A 22,552-nucleotide genomic window follows, 5' to 3' on the forward strand; every position below is an offset into this window, starting at 1 on the left:
TCACTCTAGGAGAGGAAGTAGGTTGTGTTCTAATAGGAATGAGGTTAACATTTATGGAGTACTTATCATGTGCCAGGCACTGTGCTCAGTACTTCCTTATACGTCATCCCATTAACCCTCCTAATCTCACAGGATAAGAGTTCTAGGTATTCCCATGAGGAAAGCCAGTCTTAGCTAGGATAAATACGTCACTCAGAGTCAGAGCTCAGAAGTGGCAGAGTGAGGATTGTATTCCAGAGGCACTGGACTTCAAAACCTATGCTCTTTCCATTTTGTTCCTCGTGCTGAAGAATATCATCCCACGGACGAGCTGCTTGATTTTCCGAAATGTCAAGTGTCCCATACTTTCATCTATGTGCCTGGATGTCAAGGTAGAATTGATGCGAGCTTCTTGAAGTCACTGGGAACTGTACAATTGTTTGAAGCAGGAAGGTGTTCTCTGCTGATATTACTCTTGTTCAGAAAACAAGAAAAAAGTTATTATTATTATTATTATTTTTCCCCGCTGAAGTTGTCTCTGCAACAGTCAGGGCTAGCTCTAAAACCTGATGTTAATTCCTTCACAGCTATTTTTCAACCTTGCAATGTTATTTTCTGATTATTGGCATTAGACACTCAAAACAGTATTGGGGGAGAATTAAGACATACCAGTTTGCCCAGAAACTGAGACACAAATAAGTCATTTGGCAAAAGTCACCAAGTATCCATATTTGTCTTGGAGAACAGACATTCCAAGTCTGAATGCCTGTTTCTTCTCCACTGTGCCAGTTTTGGGCAGATGCTATGTTACTGGGGCCCCTGTGCTGTGAATTCCCTGAATATCTCATGGTGTTTATGCACTGCTTTCTGTATATAATGGGCCAGTGGAAATATTTGAATTGCCATTCTGTTTTCTCACCTTCCAGTCACTCCACAGCACACTGTGGGCTCTGTCCCTAATGCTTTCATGATATTACTCTGCAGGACATCACCCAGAACCTTCTTACTGCTAAATACAATGGGTGCTTCCCAGGTGAAACACACCCTTTCCTTGCCTGTGACTATGTGTGCTTTGATTTTCTTACCTCTCTTTCTGCTTCTTTTCAATTTCAGTGTTCTTTGCTCGTCTTTTAAGTATTGATGTTCCTCAGGGTTCTACCTCAAGTCCTCTTCCTTTTGATTTTACACACTCCCTCCACATAATGTCCATCTGTCCTCCGACTGAAGTTTTCATCTGTTCGTAGATGCTCCCTAGATACTAACATACTAATCTAATACATACTCCCTAATCTGGCTGGGTCCAGATTTCTCTCTTGAGGTTTAGCCTGGCACATCCTGTTGCCGATTGATGTGCAGTCCTCTCCCGTCCCCAGCTCAGCAGGTCTAAACCTAATCCAGATGGAGCTCATCAACTCTATCCTTTCTCCATCACAGCCTCCTGGTAATTCCATTCTGCCAGTCTCAGTGATCAGCATCGCCGTCTGCTTGGTTGGTTGACTACGTTGAAAAACTGGATGTTATTCTTGAAACCCCTACCCCCTTATTGCAAATGCACATAAGTCCTGTCACAGTAAGGTCAACATGGTTCTGACTCAATCTTTCTAAACTCCAGGGTTCTCTTTAGTCTGATAAGGATAATTTTACCTATTTTATGGGATTGTTGTGGAGATTAAATGAGTTATTGTATCTTGCCATTCTGTCATGTGCCTGGCATGCTGCAAGTGCTCAATACATGTCTGCCCTGTTTCTCTTGCTGCCACTGCATCCAGTCCTGCCCCGTGTCCCTTCCTATGCTCCACATTCCTGCCAGATTTCATCTCTAATATGCAAATTTGATCATTGCACCCTCCTTAAATGGCTTCTCATTACTGGTAGAATAAAATCTAATTCACCTGATATTCAAGACCCTGCAGTATATATTCCTACCCCTGTATTTCTCCAACCTTATTTCTCCTTTTTCCTTCACATCTCAGCTTAGATAATTGCTTTCTCTTGGAAGCCTCTGACAATCCCAATACTTTCGGGTGGGTTAATTATCCTTTCTCCACACCCTAACACTTACCAGGCCATACTATAGTTATTTATATTTATATCTAGGCCCTGCAATAGTCTGTAAGACCTCGGAGTTTAGGAATCGGGTTCATTTCAATCACTTTCTCCCTTTCTGTAACTAGCATAGTATCCGGCATTTAGTAGGTATTCAGAAAATATTTGTTGAATGAATGAATAGCTCCAACATTTTAACACCAAATTTTATACTAACATACTAAAATAACTTTTAAAAAAAATTTTATGTTTTATTTATTCTTGAGTCAGAGAGAGAGAGAGAGAGAGAGAGAGAGACTATGAGTGGGGGAGGAGCAGAGCAAGAGAGGGACACAGAATATGCTGCAGGCTCCAGGCTTTGAGCTATCAGCACAGAGCCTGACGCGGGGCTCAAACTCACAGACCATGAGATCATGACCTGAGCTGAAGTCTGATGCCCAACCAACTGAGCCACCCAGGCGCCCCTAAAATAACTTCTTAAATCAACCTAAATGTCTCATTTGATTCAAGGCAAACTAGCAATTCCTTTATTTGGTGCAGACAAATTTTTAAAATAGTATAAAAGAAATAGCATGTTAAAGTGTAACCTGTATAGCATCAGAGAAGGAAATAATAAAGCTTTTATTTCTTCTAATTTCTGAATTTTGTAAAAAAATTTTTTTTTCTCATTTAGACTTGGATTTTCTCCATGGCTTATAGTTATAGTTCTTAGGACAAGTTGGAAAAGTTGGTGTTAGTATAGCTTATTTGTAGTATCAGGGCCACACCGAACTGATTCTGGAAAAGTTTCATGGCATAGCAGAGAAACTTATGATTGGAAAATTTGGCTCTTCAGAGGTGAATAACTGGTAAATGACTTTCAGGTTATTGAGTTGTATTTCTCAGAATTATACTCAGATACTATGTGCACGAGTAGTTTCCAATTTTTTTAATCCATCCTCCCTTTCTTTAATCTGTCAAATATGTGATTGTTATGAATTGAGTGTCTTAGATGGTCCAAAGCCTTATTAGGGGTTGAAGAAGATATAAAAGGACTACATCTATCCTTTCGAGATCTTCATGTGATCTTACTAAAGAGATATCCATTTTCATGAACAGATGATAATACAAAGAAGCACACTGTAAGTGCTAACCAAAAAATACCACGGGCGTTAAGAGTCTGGTGAGCATGCAGTATTAATCAGCGGAGGTGGGGGCCAAAGGTCAGGACAGATAGGAGTTGGATACTTTGAAGGGATATGTATCAGAACTTTAGGTAGGGATCATGGGGCATGCAAAGTCCCAATACAAGACTTGTTAAAACTTTTTATTTAGAATAAAGAGTTTGGGGCACCTGAGTGGCTCAGTCAGTTAAGTGTCTGCCTCCGGCTCAGGTCATGATCTCACGGTTTGTGGGTTCAAGCCCTGCATCAGACTCTGTGCTGACAGCTCGGAGCCCCTTGGGATCCTCTGTCTCCCTCTCTGTCTGCCCCTCCCCTGCTCATGTGCTCTCTCTCTCTCTCTCTTTCTCTTTCTCAAGAAATAAATAAAAGCATTAAAAAATAATAAAAATAAAATAAAATAAATCAGAATAGAGAGTTCCAGTATGCTTTTGGAGGATGGTAAAGGCAGTAGGAAGATTGGAGACAGGCAATTGAAGCTCTTCTGTGTTAGGACTTTAGATGCTTGGCAGAAGGAAAGTTTTTTATTTTTGTGTGGGGAGCTGTTTGAGTAGAAGAGTGACAGTGGCACTGTTTCAATAGAAGCAATCTTATGGGGATGTAGGATAAATAGGGTGAGAGGTATATTAGGTAAGATCAATTAGAAGCTCCCAACTTGTCAATTAAGTGGTATCTGGAGGCCTATGTATCAGTCTTATGTGCCAGACTCAAGTTTGTACTCTTTTGTACTCTTAAAAATTAATGAGAACACCAAAGACCTTCAGTATATGTGGTTTATATCTATTGATATATACCATTATAGAAATTAATGTTGAGAAGAATTTTAAATATTTAATATATTAAAAATAACATTAATAAGCCCATACTATATTAGCAGTTTTTAATGAAAACATAATTGTATTTTTCATGACAAAAAATTAGTGAGAAGAATGGCATTGTTTTACATTTTTGTAAATCTCCTTAACATGTGGCTTAGAAGACAGGTATATTCTGATATATGCTCCTGTATTCAATTTGTTGTGACATATGTCACATAGCTTCTGGAATAGCCATTGTTCACTCATAAAAAAATGAAAATGCAGTCTTGATATTATTATAAAAATAAGTTTTACCTTACACATTCTCTGAAAGGGTTTTGGTAATCTGTAGGGGTGCCTGGATGACATCTTGAGACCTACTGTCCTAAAGATTTTTCATAATATTGGGGCAGGGGTGGATTAAGTCATTCCTTGTATGCAGAGGTGAGATGACTTTGAAGGATGAGCTCACCCTTGTGACATTTGCCCCAGTCCCGACTGGAGAGCAGTCATATCTTCTACACCTTATCTCTGAAGGGGCCGAGTGGAAGGCCCTTGGTGAGCAGCAAGACCCAAAGACCTTTTGATCCTGGCAGCAAATGGGAGAAGGCTGTCCTCACAGGTAAAGTAGGGGGGTTCCTGCTAGCTGGAGGCAGGTCAGGGTCAGAAAGTCAAGAATCCACACTGAGTGTCTGTGCTCTGATACCATGCCAGCTTTCAGGGGCAAGGACGCCTTGAGAAACTGAATGTGGATGGGACAGCTCTGAGACATGCGTCAACAGCTATGGTAAAATCAGAAAAGTCTTTAAACCTCTTTTAAAAAGTGTATCGTAGCTTTTAAAGTTTCTTTTTCTCTAGTAAAATAACAAAATTCCAGCTTGTCTTAATTGTGTTTGGAGGAACCTAGAAAAAGAGATTGAAGAAACTCCCCATGATTTAACTTTATTTTTCTAATTGGAACAGGAATGCACATACATTGTCTAAAACTTGGCAAATATAGAGAAGCAGAGAGGAAAAAATAAAAATCACCCATAATTTCATCACCGAGAGAGAAACACTGTTAATATTTTGAAGCATACATTTCCAGATGGGATTGAACCTTATTTATAGAATGATGTCATTCGATACCTACTATTTCACGATAATATTATTTCCCCGAACAATGTATCACAAAGCAAGCTATTTTCTTTAAATAATATACCTAAGGCCCTTTATGTCTCTTCTTTAGGAGCAGTTTTGAGTGAATGTGAATGTGTGTGCGCACATGTGTTTGTGTGTGTGTGTGTATGTATGTATTCTGCGTGGAAATTCATCAGCACTCTAGTGGCTTCAGTAAGAGGTGTGAGAAGAGTTGAAGGAACGATGGAAAAATGAATTGGGAAAACAGAGCTGGGATCGCTCAATTAGCCACCTCTTGAACCTAGAGATCACATGTCTAGCATGTTCTTTGTGCAAACCTTAGAAAAAAATCCCTTTTGTCTTGGTAAAATTGTATTGAGAAGACGTTGAAGAGGAAATGAAGAGGGAAAAAGTTCAAGAGAATGTTGCTTAGTGTGACTCAGTGCCATATATATATTGAGCAATACCAAGGGGGTTTGGAAGAGGTACTCAACGCTCCTTGTGACTAAGGCTTGGTAGTTCCATTATTGCATCAGCAGCAACTCTGGAAGTGGTGTTTTCAGTCATTCTGACTTTGAACACGTTGCTGCCAGGGTGGAGCATCGAAATCCCTGGTTCCATGACATTGTGCAGTTACCCCTGAAAGGATGAACAGGTACTGTCCACTTGTTTCATGGTCAGAAAGGGCCTCCCAGTTGTTAAACTCAAACCACCTTTTCAACATTTCAGTATTTAAGTTGTTCTTTTGGGAGCTTTGGCTAGTTGCCACTTGGAACCACTCTAATGTATACCGCACTTTCTGGGCTTGTTTGTTTTTTCATAATTTTCTTTAGGTTACTACTGTGAACTTAAAATGTTTTGCAGTTGTCTTTTTAAAAATACTGTGAAGACAAGTGAGGGGTTCGTGTATTCATTTACTCATCCATTCATTCCACAAGTTATTTACTGAGCCCTACTGTGTGCCAGGCGCACAATGTTTTATATATATATATATATATATATATATATAATAGCAAAATTGTTAGTATTAGCATTCGTAAATACTGTGGTAAATGTGATCTCAAGGATTCCAGAGGTTTTGTTCGCATTAAATAATTATTTTGGATCTTCACCTTTTCCTCCTCTCAATACATTCCTAACAATCTATGGCCAGTCGTGCTGGTCTCACAGTCATATGGTTATGTGATGGTAGCTCAGGTGGATGAACCAACCTGGTGACTCCTCTGCTTGAGCTGCAAAAACATGGACTTGAAAATAGTAACACGGATGCAAAGCATTCAAAATGGCACACATCCAGGTATTCCAGATTTGATGATCCTGTTACAAGAGTAGCTCATGGCAATGTAGCAACTATGGATGTGTGGCTGAGGATATTGTACCAGGTTCTGGGCTGTCTGCTGTGTGAGTGTGCCCAACATTCTTGTTTGGGTGACCGGTAGGAGGGCTATTTGAGGGGCAAAGAATCACAGCCATCTTGCATTTCTTCCTTAATTCTTTTTTTTTTTTTTTTAATTTTTGTTTTTCAACGTTTGTTTTATTTTTGGGACAGAGAGAGACAGAGCATGAACGGGGGAAGGGCAGAGAGAGAGGGAGACACAGAATCGGAAACAGGCTCCAGGCTCTGAGCCATCATCCCAGAGCCTGACGCGGGGCTTGAACTCCCGGACCGCGAGATCGTGACCTGGCTGAAGTCGGACGTTTAACCGACCGCGCCACCCAGGCGCCCCTCTTCCTTAATTCTCACCGTGGTGAGAAAACCTGGTTGATGTTTGATTATTCGCGAGGTTTCTCCTTGGGTAGAACGCTAAATATGATCTAAGAGTAATTTAACTCTATGACTCATGTCACTTTAGGGGCAACAAATATACTCCTTGCCAGGGTCTAAATGGTTCTCTCTTTCATTATTTGTGTTCTTCTCATTCTCAGTGTTCAGCCAAAAAAACATAGGGGTATTGCAGCAAGAGTATTGGCTTAGAAGTCAGAAAATGCAAGAAGACATTGGTTTGAATTCTGTCTTTAACATTTATGAGTTGTTTCATCTTGGACAGCTTACTTTTCTAAGATATCATTTCTTTATCCCAGATTTCTCCTATAGCCTACTTTAGTAATTGATCTGGGAATTAAAAGAAATGGTATAGATTGAGCATATATCTTTTATAGGCTTCTCAGTACTCCTATAATAACTATTACTTATAAAATTCATTTGCCAACTAATCACATACTTACTTGTGTTACTGATTTCTGCCGACGGAAGTTTTTGTGGCTCATATCTTATCTCTCCAGCCAACAAACGCACTGACTTAGCATTTCAGACTCAGCACATGTATCTAGTCTTCCAAGAAGCCTTCCCAGACCTCTTTCCTCATAATACCTTGCATATATCTTTACTATTCCTCTTCCCACATTGTACTATAGCTATATCATTTGTATATATATGTTTTATCTACTGAATGATGAGCTTATTGAAGATGGAACCATGCCTTTTTCTCAGCATCCATCGGAACACCTGGCCCAGAGAAAATGTTATCGACCTGTATTTGGTGAATGAATATTCACCAGTGGCAGTGAGGGAAAAGTAGGATTGGCTTTGATGAGAGTAGAAGTGATGAAGATTTTGGATGGATTCTTATTCAGACTCTTACCTGTCACATCTCTTCAAAGAATGGGAGATGAGTCATTCACTTGGGGTAAAGGGAAGGAGGAGTTGTTTGGTTTTCATCTCAGCTACATACACGGCAAATTCCAGAAGGTAGCCGTAGTTCCTGCTGTAAAACAACAGGTGTGGCAGTGCAGGGCAGGGTAGAGAAGTCACTAAAAGAAAAAGAGGTAGACAGGGTTCTTTTTCAGACTTGGATTCTTTTTTTTTTTTTTTTTTTTAATTTTATTTTAGAGAGGGAGAGAGAGTGAGTGTGCATGCATGTGAGTTGGGAAGAGGGGCAGAGGGCGAGAGGGAGAGAGAGAATCCCAAGCAGGCTTTATGTTCAATGCAGAGCCTGATGCAGGGGCTCGATCCCACAACCCTGGGTCAAGACCTGAGCCAAAATCAATAGTTGGACGCTCAACTGACTGAGCCACACAGGCTCCTCAGACTTGGATTCTAATCCCAGTTCTACCTCGGGCTCCCTTGGGGCTTGGTAATGAAATTTAAAGTTTGTGTGGCTCAGTTACTTGACATCCTAAAAAACTGACTGGACTAGATGTTTCATTCTAACTTTGACTGTCATTGAGTCTAAATGAATCACAAAGTGCTCCCTCTTCCTACGTTTACCTTCATAAGAGAAAACATGGCACAACTAGCAGTGTCCTGATTGGGTTCCTGAACCGTTCAGCTTCCACAGAAGCACAGTTCATGGAAAAGCAGAATCTGAAATAATCTTTGGGGTGACTTTTGAATAGAATGATATTTCACTTTCAGTGTGGTGTGAAAGCCTTGGCATAGTGGGCACAGGATCGGATGTTCCTATTGTTCTTTATTGTTTAATCTGTGCCATTTGACAAGACAGCCAAGTAGAGAGAGCTGCCTATGTGTTGAGAAAAGGAAGAATAGAGAAGGTTTAAGGAGTGGAAAAGCTTATCGTTTTGTTTTCCCATAGGTTCTGGACATAGCTTCATTTCCTAGCTTTTTAAAATTTTATTTTTATTTTTTTCCTTTTTTTTTTAACGTTTATTTTATTTCTGAGACAGGGAGAGACAGAGCATGAACGGGGGAGGGCCAGAGAGAGAGGGAGACACAGAATCTGAAACAGGCTCCAGGCTCCGAGCTGTCAGCACAGAGCCTGACGCGGGGCTTGAACTCACGGACCGCGAGATCATGACCTGAGCCAAAGTCGGACGCTTAACCGACTGAGCCACCCAGGCGCCCCTTCATTTCCTAGCTTTAAAAATGTCTTTTAGGATGATTACTTTATAGACCAATCAGTAGTCTTTCATTTGTAAGTGAAAAAAACTTAATTTTAATTAGCTTAAGTCACAAAGGGAATTAATTCATTGTCTCAGGTCACTGAAGAGTCAAGGGGCAGAACCAGCTTTAGGCACAGCTCTAACCAGGGGATTAGCAACTGTGTTGGAAACCTGTCATCTCTACGCATTAGTTCACCTTCTTTCACATGCTGGAAATGTGGCCTAAGGGAACCCCAGGCTCATAGCAATCCTAGTCAAAAAAGATTTTTTTCAATAGCTCTAGGAGACAGTGGACTGGTCTGGGTCACGTGTTCTCTGATCAGCCCCAACTACATCACATAGAAGGAGGCTCCCGTGGCAGGAAGATGGTCTATTACTGGATGATGGGGATCTCAAGCAGGCAAAAACAACAGGCATTCACTACATTTTACTGGCCTAGAGGACTTCTTATGTTTTGGGCTTTTCTCGCTCTTTCTTGTTCTCTGGTTTCTCCTGCTGCTTTTGCACAAATTATATATGTGTTCCTAAACTCCAAAGCTTTTCTCTTCTTTCTGAACTCTGTCGATCCCCCGCTCCCCCACTCTCCCTCCCCCCCCCCCCCCATGCTCTTATCTCCTCACGGAAGACAGTCACGTCCTTATCTCTGGCCTCTACCTTTCTTGGAAAAAGCTCACTCATCATTTCCATCTGGTATTTCACAGGCCTTATAACTTAAAATGTCTCAAACCAAACTGGCCACCACCCTCCCAAATGTATTTCTTTTCCTACGTCCCCCAGTCACATCTGTGGCAACAGCCGCTGTCTACTTTGTCAAAGGCCTAACCTCAGAGTTGTTTTTGACTGTTTCCTCTGCATATCATTTCTCCCTTACGGGAACATCCTAGCTCTTTATCATTCTGTCTCATGAATTTATCACTTTTTCTCAGGTTTTATAAACATTGGTGTGTGATTTATTTCTGCCACAATTATTAGATTTCTTAATGGAGGGTGTTAGGACTTACCTTTGTGTTATTTCTTTCTTGGTTGTCAAACTTCAACTTCCCCCACCTTCCTCTTCTCCCATTGGTATTATACCCAGAATTCTATGATTCTAGAAATTTTGTTAAATGAAGAAAATAATTTATGCAACATGCAGTACAATTACATGGTTATTATACTTGTAATAGAGTACAACAGTAGTTGAAGCTATAAAAACAGATTGTATTTAAGAACTGTTGCAATAGGGGAGAAGGGACCTCAGTGTAGAACTGGGCTCATTTCCAAATACATCATGGACAAGTGGTGATTTATAACCAAGGAGCAAGGTGGGGTCAAGGAATGGAAAATTACTAAGAGGAAACATTAGGGATTTGGGGAGGAGGAGGATCCTAGGGATTTGGGGAGGAGGAGGATCCTACTTAATAGGATCCTTACTGAAGGCAGGCAGGAGTGATCAGATCCCAAGGATTTTAGCAGGATTCTTGCTAAAATGGGACAATGCAGACCCTGTGAGAATGGATGCAAGGCAGAGACCTCAAAGGATTAGAGGAGCCTGACCAAAGTTTAGCCAAGTACAGGGCCTGTGTCATTATCTATGCTGTGTGATTTCAAATCTTGCCTAACTCGTTGGCATTTATTATTAGCAAGTTTTAACTGTACAAAATGTTGGGGAGGAAGTGCCCTAATCATTCAACCCTGTCCCTGTCCCTCCCTGCATCAGCATTTCCAAAAAGATGTGTCCTGAAAAAGATGCAAAAACAAAACAAAACAAAACAAAGAAACGAACAACCCCCCCACCCGCCAAAAAAAAAAAAAAACCCCACAAAAAAACACACCAACAAAAAGAAACCAAACCCAAAAATTTCTGTCTAGCCAGAATTGGTGAGGAAGAAGGAGTAGGGGAAATAGAGGAAGAAATGCATGGAACTATTTGGTTAAATGATTCTGGATATAATTTGAGATCTCGTTTATGATCTTTACCTCTACATCTTCCTTACTTGGGTGCTTCATCTGAATAAGACCCGTTTGAGATCGCCTTCATGTGGCCAAGAGACCAAAGGAGTTAAAAAAAAAATTGGAGAAAATGCTTTGAGAAAACAAGTCAACCCACTGAACATTAGGGTGGCAGGTGGTTGGAGTTTGTCTCTGATAGCACAAAGCTCAAAGGGCCGGCGAGCTTCCGGTGCTCCCCTTGACAATAGCGGTGTTGTAAAAACAAATAGATGCCAGGGAGGAAAGCTCAGTGCATAAATGTAAAGCAAGATGGCAAAAAAGCTCAGGAAGTTTTATCAAGATGCGTAGGATTCAGGCTCATCATCCTGGATTGTTCTATGAAGAGCCCTGGTGCCTCCCGCTGCTTTCATAATTTATTCATTGTTTGTTTTGGAGGTGAAGGGGTGTGTTTGAGAGGATGTTTGACCTTCCTTAACGGTTCAACCAGTTCTGTTGTCACCTCACTGCTCTGGCATTGGGCTCTCATCCTGTTTATCCCTGCTCTGGGAAACACCGCCCTTTCTTAGACAACTGCTTTCTTTGTTTCAGGTTCAACTTTGTTAAATCAAAGCATTATGGAAATCTAGATTGTAAAGCCAAATAGGCGGTTGTGTAAAGTTATTTGCATCCTACTTGCCGGTAGATAGCTATTTTAAATAAATCAGGCCTGCCATTAATTCAGTTTTGCCACACTGCTAGGGTTCTGCTAGTACTCTGTCCTCGTTCTCATTATAAGGCAAGGCCTAGAGTTGTGTGTGTGTTTTTTTTTTTATTTAAGTTTTTCTTTAAATTTCCGTTAGTTAACATACAGTGTGATATTAGTTTCAGGTTTACAATTTAGTGATTCAACCCTTCCATGCAACACTCAGTACTCATCACAACAGGTCCACTCCTTAATCCCCATCGCCCATTTCACCCACCACCCCCCACCCTCACCCCTCTGGTAACTATCAGCGTGTTGTCTATAGTGAAGAGTGTTTCTTGGTTAGGCAAGGCCTAGAGTTTTGTTATCTCTCCACCTCCTCGTTCTTTCGGGGATTGAGTAGTTGCTACTGTCAAAGTGTGATTATCCGTGACCACCTGCCCCCCCAAATTTCTACACAGACACTGCACAGACCAGCAAGACTTTAAGCTGTCTTACACTATTGTAGTCCTTCGGCTGCGCTATTTTTTTCTAACTGTATGTAGGAGAGTGTCTTTAATGATGCACGGTGGGCAATTAACGCATTTTTGAGGGTAGTGATTTTCAAACTGTTAACTGTCATTTACTGTAAAAAAGTGAATGTGACATTGTGATCCAGTGTATATATACATGGTTTGTATAATGTGTAACTGAAGCAAAAGTGTCACTAAATAATATCTTGTTATGAGTGATACACTCCATAGTTTCTATTATAGTTTTTGCCTGCTTACAAAATGCTGACTGTGACCTTGTAAGTGGATTTTCTGACCCACTAATGAGTCACAATTTGAGCCTGAAAAGAACTGCCTAACAGTCATCAAGTTTTAGGAAGTCTAGGGTGCTAATTCTGAGAAGACTTTGGAAATTATCTATGGGCGGCTTCCCTTTTCATCCTATTTCATACTTAGAGGAACTTGAAGTCCAAGTAGGTGAAGACTTCTTGTGGGGAAACAGTGCTGTCTTAGCTGCTATTTATGCTATTACCCACATTTAGTCCTGGAATCATGCAGTTTAACCACAGGAAATCTAATTTTTGAGGCTAGGAATTTTGCTCCTGGGTGGTTTCATGGTAACGAACAAAGTATTCCCACTTTCCTTCCTCCTATGGAGCTATTTTCTCCCTGCATTAGTTTATTACCCCCCTTCATCTCTGCCTAAGGGAAGACTGCTAACAGAACGTTGCATTGGTACCCCCTGTTCTAGGGATGGCACACAGCTATCATTGTCATGAAGCCAAACCCATTGTCATGGGTTGAACAAGGAACAGACTTAGGCACGTACTTAGGCAGTAAAAAAACAAAACAGAAGTCCGAATGTGCATTTTTTTTAAGGCAATTGCAGTTTTAGTTTTGACAGCTGCATACATCTTGGTATATTTGATGTTTTTTCATCATTTCTTAATACTTAGTAGTGATATCCTCATACTCACATCTTACATTTTTAGTGGCATTATTTCTATTGTGAAGGAAAAGGCTTCATGGTCAAACAATTCACATCAACTTTTGAGTTCTCAAATACCATTCATAGAGTGTTGATCAGTTTGGGCTGCCATAACAGACTACCATAAACTGGATAGCTTGAATAATAGAAGTTAGTTTTCTGGGGCGCTGGGTGGCTCAGTTGGTTAAGTGTCTGACTTCAGCTCAGGTCTGATCTCACTGTTTATGAGTTCAAGCCCCGCGTCAGGCTCTGTGCTGACAGCTCAGAGCCTGGAGCCTGCTTCGGATTCTGTGTCTCTTTCTCTCTCTGACCCTCCCCCACTCGCACTCTGTGTGTCTTTCTTTCTCTCAAAAACAAATAAACATTAAAAAAATTAAAGAAAAAAGAAGTTAGTTTTCTTACAGTTCTGGAGACGGCAAGTCCAAAACTGAGGTGTCAGAAGGGCCTCTGTCTGGTAAGGGCTCTCTCTTTGGATTGCAAATGGCCTGCCTTCTGGCTGTCTACTCACATGGTGGAGAGAGGGCAAGCAAGTTCTCTGCTGTCTTTAAGACCATTAATCTAGCTGGACTAAGATACCATGCTCATGACCTCATCTAACCTTAATTATCTCCCAAAGGCCCCAACTTTCTTTTCCTCTTTCTTTCTTTCTTTCTTTCTTTCTTTCTTTCTTTCTTTCTTTCTTTCTTTCTTTTTCTTTCTCTTTCATTCTTTCTTCCTTTCTTTTTTCTTTTCTTTTTCTTTCTTTCTTTTTCTTTCTTTCTTTCTTTCTTTCTTTCTTTCTTTCTTTCTTTCAAGTTTATTTATTTTTGAGAGACAGAGAGAGACACATTGTGAGCAGGGAAGAGGCAGAGAGAGAGAGAGAGAGAGAGAGAATCCAAAGCAGGCTCCAGGCTCTGAGCTGTCAGCACAGAGCCCAACGTGGGGCTCAAAAGCCCCAACTTTAAATATTATATTAAGAGTTAGGGCTTCAATATGTGAATTTTGGGAGAACAGAGTCTAGACTATAGTACAAAGCTAAGATCTTAGTTTGAATATTGGCTGAAGCATGTAAAGAACTTTTCTCAATTGTACTTATTAAAGATAGACTCTTCTGTTTGAGTGAATGGATATTTTTCACACTCTATAATTCTTACAACAATTATTAACAATAGTAACACATTTACTTTCTTTTATATTCCTGGTAATGCAAGTATGTGGACTATAGTTTACAATTAAAAGATGCCCAAGGGTAAAGAGTAAGTAAAATGATACCTTTAAAAAGTTATTTTCATAAAGAATTTTTTTCCTAATGCAGATTTTATTCCTCATTGATAGTTAATGAATTTCTATGCAGCCTAGCACTATTTTTAAAACTTTATATAGTATAGAACAGCTACCCACTATCAGTGAGAACAATACATATTTTAGCAAACTACCATATGTACTAAAGATATGCTTTAAAACAACTTTTGTGTATTGGAATTATTATTGCTGTCTAGGAGCATGGATGAGTTTCTTAACTAAGAAACTGTAAAGGAGCCAGGTGTTTGTCTACAAGAAATGTTGCAGAGAGCTATCCCAATTGCCTACACAAAATATCCATTCTATCTAAAGAAAAACAGAGAGGGGAGATTGAGAATACAGAATAGTTTTAAAGCTTCTTATTTGAAACCTGTTGGTCCACTTTTAATATTTTTAAAGTCCTTGGAAATCCCCAAATTAGTTCTTACCTTCTTGGCTGCTATAGGTAGACAAGAAGAGTTCCCCCCCCCCCCCTTGTTTTGCTATCTTTTTCTTATTTCTAGGTTTAAAGAGTTGTGGGCTGTTTTAAAATTACAGGGCTTCTGTGTAAAGTTTGGGCTGTGTATCTAGATAAAATATCCTGGGTCTCCTTAGAGTATCCTTGCTTGCATGCTTTTACTATGCTAACACATATGTTTACTTTGTTTCTCCTGTTTCAGTGTCTATCAGCTGAAGAGATCTTTTCCCTTCATGGCTTTTCAAATACTACCCAGATAAGCAGCTCCAACTTCTCTGTCATCTGTCCAGCAGTCTTACAACAACTGAACTTTCATCCTTGTGAGGATCGGCCCAAACACAAAACAAAACCAAATATTTCGGAAGGTATGTTGGAAGTTTTTTTTTTTTTTTTCTTCTCCTGTTTGTTTGAAAAGCCTATAGGCTAGTTTGAAATTAAATCAACATGCTTCTTTCTCTGCTTTATTGCTTTTATTTAATCTACCTAGAAGCTGTTGGTAAAATGCTTATATTCTGAAAGTGTTTAGAATAAGAATAATTAGAACTCATTTAAGCTTCATAAGTTGTGCTCTTTTATTTGTGGAGTCAAAGTTATATTTGGTACCAATTAAAAACTTTATAAAACATTTGTGGAGTCAGAGTTATACTTGGTACCACTTAAAAACTTTGTAAAACTCAATTCTTGATTTTAAACAATAGATGCCTTATACTGTACTTGTTGGATTGTATGTTAACTATTTGGCTCATAACTGATAAGGTGATTTCCCTTACCTTGTGCTTATCTTATTATTTAAAAGCTTATCAATTTATCTGTAATTTTCAGTAAAGGGATAAAGGAATATCCCACTTAGATTAAATATTAAGGTTACGAGTTATGATTGCTTTAATTTTCATTAACAAAAGAAAATGCCAGTGACTCTTCTTTAAGTGCCTGTAATAGTATTGCCATATGTACTGCATTTCAAAGGAACAACCTGCTGCAAAGAAATTCTAAAATCCGAGAAAACAAGTGCATGCTTACGGTATAGTTCACCTACTTAACCATGTAGAAGAATTCTTTTCCAAATAAAATAAACTATTTCTTCCACGGGTCTGTTTTCCAGCTATGTGCAATTTCTTGGTACCCTCAAATCATTAACCTGACCCACATGGATATTTTAATTCTCATTTTTTTTTACATTGTTCATTCAATAAATGTTTTTATTTTAATTTTTTTAATGTTTATTTATTTTTGAGAGACAGAGGGCGCGAGTGGGGTAGGGGCAGAGAGAGAGGGAGACACAGAATCCAAAGCAGGCTCCAGGCTCCGAGCTGTCAGCACAGAGCCCGACATGGGGCCGAAACCCACAAACTGTGAGATCATGGCCTGAGCCGAAGTCGGACGCTTAACTGACTGAGCCACCCAGGTGCCCCAATAAATGTTTTTTGAATGACATGCCAAATGCTGTTCTGGGCATTGAGGATTCAGTAGCAAAGAAGAAAAATTTCCTGCCCTTTCAGGGCTTACAGTATAATGGAGAAGAGAAATAATAAACATTTATACAAACAAGCAAATAAGTAATGTAATTTCAGAGTGATAAATGCCATGAAGAAATTAAGTAGGTAAGGGATAGAAGGAGATAGTGAGTGAGTGTGATTTTCAATACATCAGAGAAGGTCTTTCTGATGAGATTACATTTGAGCAGGGTCCTGACTGAAGGTAAGGAGAGGACCACGGCAAGATGTTCTCTGGAAAAAGAACATTCTTGGTCAAAGGAACAGTCACCATAAGCTTGACAATGAGCTTGGCGTATGTAAGGAACTGCAAGAAAGCTTGTGTGTCTGGAGCATAGGAAGCAAGAGGGAGACTGGAAGGAAATGATGCCCTGGGCCGTGTAGAATGCAGTAAATTGACTGGGTTTTGCTCTGAATGTGGTATGAAGACACTATAGGGTTATAAATGGGGGAGTGACATGATTTTGTTTGGATTTGTACAAGATTATTCTACCTGCGGTTTGAAGAATAAATTGTAATGTGGTATGAGTGGATACAAGGGAATTAGGAGGCAGTTTCCCAGGGTTGGTGCTAAGGATGAAGGGGACTTGGGCTGAGATGGGAGAGGTAGAAGGGAGCAGTGATCAGATCCATGATGGATTTTGGAAACTGTGCTAAAATGGATTTGCTTCTGGATTAGATCGTGGGGGTTGGGAAAGATGAGTCAAGATTTGAACCACAGAAGCTGGAGAGATGTTTGTGCCATTTCCTAGGATACAGAAAACTGGGAGCAGCAGTTTCTTATGGAGGAAGCAAGTGGTGAGGATTGGGTATAATTTTTCACATGATCAGTGTGAGACACTGATGTAGACCATCAAGGAAAGTTGTACAGTAGTCAGTGACATGCACACATTTGATGTTCAGACAACAGGTCAAGGCTAGAAATTTGTCATCTTAGAGGTGGCATTTGAAGCCACTGGTCTGAGTGAGCACATCTAACTTGAGTATAAAATAATATAAAGAGAGAGAAGATAGAGAAGAAAAGGGACACCTCAACAAAGGAAGTGCTGATTCCACTGATTTATTCCTTTGTGAATATGTATGTACTTTGATCTCTCTCTATCTTAGTAACAAGAGTGGTAACAATGGCAAAAATAATGATAATAGTCGACTGTTACGCAGTATTTACTATGTGGGTGAGTACTGTTCCAAATACTTGACCTATGTTAACTCATTTAATCTTCATTCAACTATACGATGTGGGAACTACTGCTCCCATTTTACAGCCAAGGAAACGTATGTATGGAGAGTATAAAGTCATTTGCTCAAGAGTACACAACTTGCACGTGATAGAGCCTTTTTCAAACCCAGCTGTCTCAGCTTCATGATCCATGTTCTCTTTTATATTCTGTATTTACATTCATGTAAAGGCCCCAAATATACTTTATCAATATAATTAGCAATTTTGTGAATAACAATAATTTCACAGCGAATTGTTTAAGCAAATACTTTTTCTAGATTATATACTAAATAGGAATATGTTTGTATTTCTACAAGTTTGTCTAATATAATTTGCATTTTGTGTTCAAAAGCAAATTCAGGAATGCTTTGTATATTAACTTTTAATAATAGCGTAACATAATAAAAACAGATTCTGAAGCCAGTTCACCTGGACTCAAATCCCAGCTCTGTAACTTTCCAGCTGTTTTGGGCACATGACTATGCCTTTCTGCCTCAGTTTTCTTATCTAAAACAGTACCTTTCTTATAGTGTTGCTATAAAGATTAAATAATATTTGTAAAGCACGTAGAATATAATATAGCATTTGCTTAGGCACTATATATATATATATATATATATATATATATATATATATATATCTGTTAAATAAAATATATCCACCATGTACATAATTCTGGGTATAGGAGATGAAACTTCAGAAAAAGCAAGTCCTCTACTCTGCATGTTAGTGAGTGCATTCAAAAGTGTTTTTAACCCTAATTCCCAGGTTTCCTCTATCTTAGGAACCAGGAGGTAGGAACAGGGAATTGGGAGGCAGGAAGTGAGGGGATTCCAGGGTCAACACTACCAAGTCATAAAATGGAAAATCAATAGTGCTAAGTTACAAGATTAGGCAGGCACCAAATATTTGGACAGAGGCCCAAGAAAGACAGAACTGGCTCTTAGGGTATACATAATCTTAGGAATTGAAATGGGGCTGGAGTGGGTGGGATGGGGTGGGAGAAGACAGAGAAAAATTTCTGGAGAATTAGGGTAACTGGTAGAGTACTCTAAGATGTTTAATTTGACACTATATTGCCTTTATTTGGTGCACTGTCTTGTTTTACTTTAGTGCAACTATGTGTGCTTCTGTGTTGAGCAATTTATTTAATATCTCTGTGCCTCAGACATCTCATCTATAAAATGGAAATAATTAGGGGCGCCTGGGTGGCGCAGTCGGTTAAGCGTCCGACTTCAGCCAGGTCACGATCTCGCGGTCCATGAGTTCGAGCCCCGCGTCGGGCTCTGGGCTGATGGCTCAGAGCCTGGAGCCTGTTTCCGATTCTGTGTCTCCCTCTCTCTCTGCCCCTCCCCCGTTCATGCTCTGTCTCTCTCTGTCCCAAAAATAAATAAAAACGTTGAAAAAAAATTAAAAAAAATGGAAATAATTATACTACCTTCCTTCTAGAATTGTTGAGGGTATCAAATGAGTTAATATATGCAAGTGCCTAGAACAGTGCCTGGCACAGAGAAGGAAGTCTGTATTCATTCCTCGTATAAATTTGTTCATAGGTTCACTCCATTCCGTGCTCCTTGTGTAAGCCTATTCTTTTAAGTAATGAAATGCACTTGATTCTTGATGTAACTGTTTACCTAATGTAGCTCATTCAAAAAATGAAAAACCAAAATAAAACTAATCCAAAGGAGTCGTGATGTAAGGATTTTATACACATGTTTACACTGATGTTTCAGTGGGCAGATAAAATATTCTCATTTATCAGAGACCGCATATTTTGTGATTTTGAAATTGCCTTTCAGGTGCTTTTCTAAGCTCTTATTGATGAATACCATAAACTGATAGGAAATCAAATTCTTGAGGAGATAGATTAATTGTTTTAACAATAATTTAATGATCCAAAATTGGTGCATTTTTTTGATGAAGTCACAGGATGCTGTTTAATGCAAATAATAAGTAAGAACAATAGAATTTTACTCGCACATCCCTGGAGATCACATTGTCCAATTCTGTAGTAGAGTCGGTAACATAAGTTAAGCTCCAGAGATGTTGAATGGCTTCCTCCAGGTAGGATATCTGAGGAAGGATGAGAGCACAGGGCTCCTCACTCCTAGTTCTTTATATAACAATGAGCTAAATGAACTGAAATTTATATGGTGGTCTACTAACTAATTTATCATTTTTTAAATTATAAGGACATGTACTAGAGGCTTACTATATATACTAGGGACAACATTAACTGGCTTATTTTATTTTTGTAAAAATTCTATGAAATAGGAGAATTAAATGAGTTAGAGTAGATGCAATTTTTAGAAGAATCTTAACAAATAGTGGTCTTTCAATAAATGTTAGCTATTGTTACTAATTTTCCTTGGAAATTTATCAAAATCTTTCAGAGTTCACTAAGAAGAGAGAGAAAGGATCCTCTTTGAATCAGATCATTAGAGGGAGTCCTTTGTACATATGGAGAGGGCCAAGTAACTTTCTTATAGTAATTTATTCTTTGGTGCCCCAGTTGAGTGGATGAATGGAATTTTTTTCTTCAATAATGTCCTGACAATACAAGAAGAGGAAGTTATGTAGTATGCTTAGAAGATGATGATTCATACTCCCCAACTTCCCCAAGTAATTCCAATAAATATATACAATAGTAACTAAGGTTGGAAAGATTAAATAGGCAATTTTTTTTTTTTTTGGCAAGAGTTCTGGGCTGTATGTGAATGAATGTCATGAAATATGTATGTCATGAAATATGACATTCACTAGTTCATTCATTAAAGAATGTGTGCTATTTTCTGGGCAATACTTTAGGCACTAAGGATGAAAAAACATAGCTCATCTCCTTGAAAATGTCTTAATTTGTATCGTGTAGACAAATATAAAAGTGATAAAACTACTTTAGCACACAAGATATGGTATATGGCCCAATTATCTTTAATCAAAGAGCCATGGGGACAGCTGCCTGGAGGAGCTAAGAAAGTTTCATAGAAGAGGTTTTGGAGTTGGCTTAGAGAAACTCTTGTGAGTTTCTTAGGCAATGAAAGATATAAGGATGTTTTCAGGTAAACAACCACAAGTAAAGGTAATTCCTTACTTGGAAAGCATTGTGTTAGCATAAAGGCCATGTTGAGAAGCGTGTAAATAACGCTGGAGAAGTTGTGGGGGAGTCAGTTTATGAACAGCAGTTTTGAATAGGGGCATGAGATGACCAGTTGTGTTTTAGGATGTAAGTCTGGAGGCCATGTCAAGTAGGGGGAGGAAGACCAGACAGAAGACTCATAATGCATCAGAAGAGGAAGTAAGAGAGGCTGAGGGCCTCAACTCAAGGCACTGGCAATGAGGTTGGAGAAGTTGGAGTGAGAGAGGCCTCAAGAAAAATTGATAGAGTTTGGTCGCCAATCATCTATGAAATGGACTGCTTGGGGTGAGAAATTGAAATTGATCCTAACATTTGTGCTATCTATGGAAATCACAGATTTCTCAGGGGAAGGTGATGTGTTTAGTATGTGTATGTGGTTTTTGCCTTAGTTTGGTACTCAAAAACTGTGCATTTTTATTTTAGTTTCAGCATGTGTCTTTACTGTTTACCCAATGAGATTATAAATGTTTGTTGAATGAATGCATGCATACAGGCTTGTGAAGGGTAGAAGGCTATTTGTATTAAGGCGGGAGATATGGGACGGAGAGCTTTCTCCATGTGGAAAGTCTAAGGAGAGTAGGTAGCTTGTGTTAGGTGATAAGGTAGTAAATGGGAATGAGGTGGGCCTTTGTAGTTCCAATGAGATGACTTTGCAGGGCCTGGTCAGGGGTCTGGAACCGATAGGAAAGCATCTGGAGAAGATAAAGTCATGGTCAGTGCTGTGATGAGTCTTGTGGTAACAGTAACATTTATTTTCTGTTCATTTCATTTGGTATGCCGTACATACTAACTTGTATTGCTTTGTGTGTGTCTGTGCCTACACCATTTCCCAGTTCCACAAGCAGAAGATCCATGTTCCTTGTTGGCAGGAACCATGGTTTGGTCTATATCGTAGGCTCCATAAACATTTGCGAAGATTGTTTGTAGGTAGAATCACTTGAACTAGAATAATGGTGAGCAATCTTGTATTTAGGAAGCACAATGTAAAATTTTTACAGTTTTGTTCAGTTCCTTGGTCTTTTAAAAATTAGAATACCTTCACAGGAGTAAGGAAGCATATTGCTAAAATATGTTGGTCCTGGGGCCAGACTCCCTGGGCTCAAAATTCGGCTTGCCATCTGCATGACTCAGGCAGCTCATCTGAACTCCATATGGTTTGGTTTCCTCAACTGTTTGAAGGAGGTAATAGGAGTACTTACCTCACAGGGTTTTGTGAGGATTAAATTAATTAATACATGTCAGTTTCTTGGCTTAGTACCTGGCAATGGTGAACACTCATAAGCGTTAGGTGTTACTATGGTACTCTACTGAGGGTGTCGGTGAGAAAAGAGGTCTAACATTTAAAAATGCTTTCTCCGCATTTTAAAGAAGTGGCAATGCAGAGGCAGCTTTCTAACCTTTCGTGTTGTCCTTTGTGCACAGCGTGTGAGGCATAGGCAAAGCCACGTGTCGCACAGTTCCAGGGGCCCATTTGTATGTCAGCCTGCACTGCCATCCATGACTGTCCTGGGGTCACACAGCGCTCTTCACCTGCACTCTGAGTGTGTCCTGAAACCAACCCCTCTAGGATAATCCGGAGGAAATTGAGGTCACATATGCCATTAGCTGATCACATTCGTTCATTTCATCGTAAGAAACATTTATTAAGCACCTATTGGGTACCAGGCCTTAGAGATAGAGGTCAAAGATGCGTCATCTCCTTCTGTCACCAGAGTCTTCACTTTATAAGATATTTTCACCTTACTCTGAGGTTGCACAATGCAGCCAGTTGTGCAATGCAGCTTCTCTCTGGCTCCCATGTGCTGCCCTCCTGAGTGCTCACTGCACTTGGCTGAGTCCGGGTCCTGGAGGCCCCAGCTAGAGGGCCCAGGT

At 39.6% G+C, this 22,552-nt stretch overlaps 1 protein-coding gene across 3 annotated transcripts in view; it reads left to right on the plus strand.

The window, feature by feature from the left end:
- SLC39A8 (solute carrier family 39 member 8) overlaps positions 1-22,552 on the plus strand; it is a 79,657-nt gene that overhangs the window by 11,923 nt on the left and 45,182 nt on the right. For all 3 annotated transcript variants that reach the window (XM_053217097.1, XM_027061546.2, XM_053217098.1), the window contains exon 3: positions 15,035-15,197. In XM_053217097.1, coding sequence (XP_053073072.1) covers positions 15,035-15,197 — 163 coding nt within the window. The remainder of the gene's footprint in view (positions 1-15,034; positions 15,198-22,552) is intronic.

This window comes from Acinonyx jubatus, chromosome B1 (genome assembly GCF_027475565.1).
Source record: "Acinonyx jubatus isolate Ajub_Pintada_27869175 chromosome B1, VMU_Ajub_asm_v1.0, whole genome shotgun sequence".
NCBI classification, from domain to species: Eukaryota; Metazoa; Chordata; class Mammalia; order Carnivora; family Felidae; genus Acinonyx; species Acinonyx jubatus.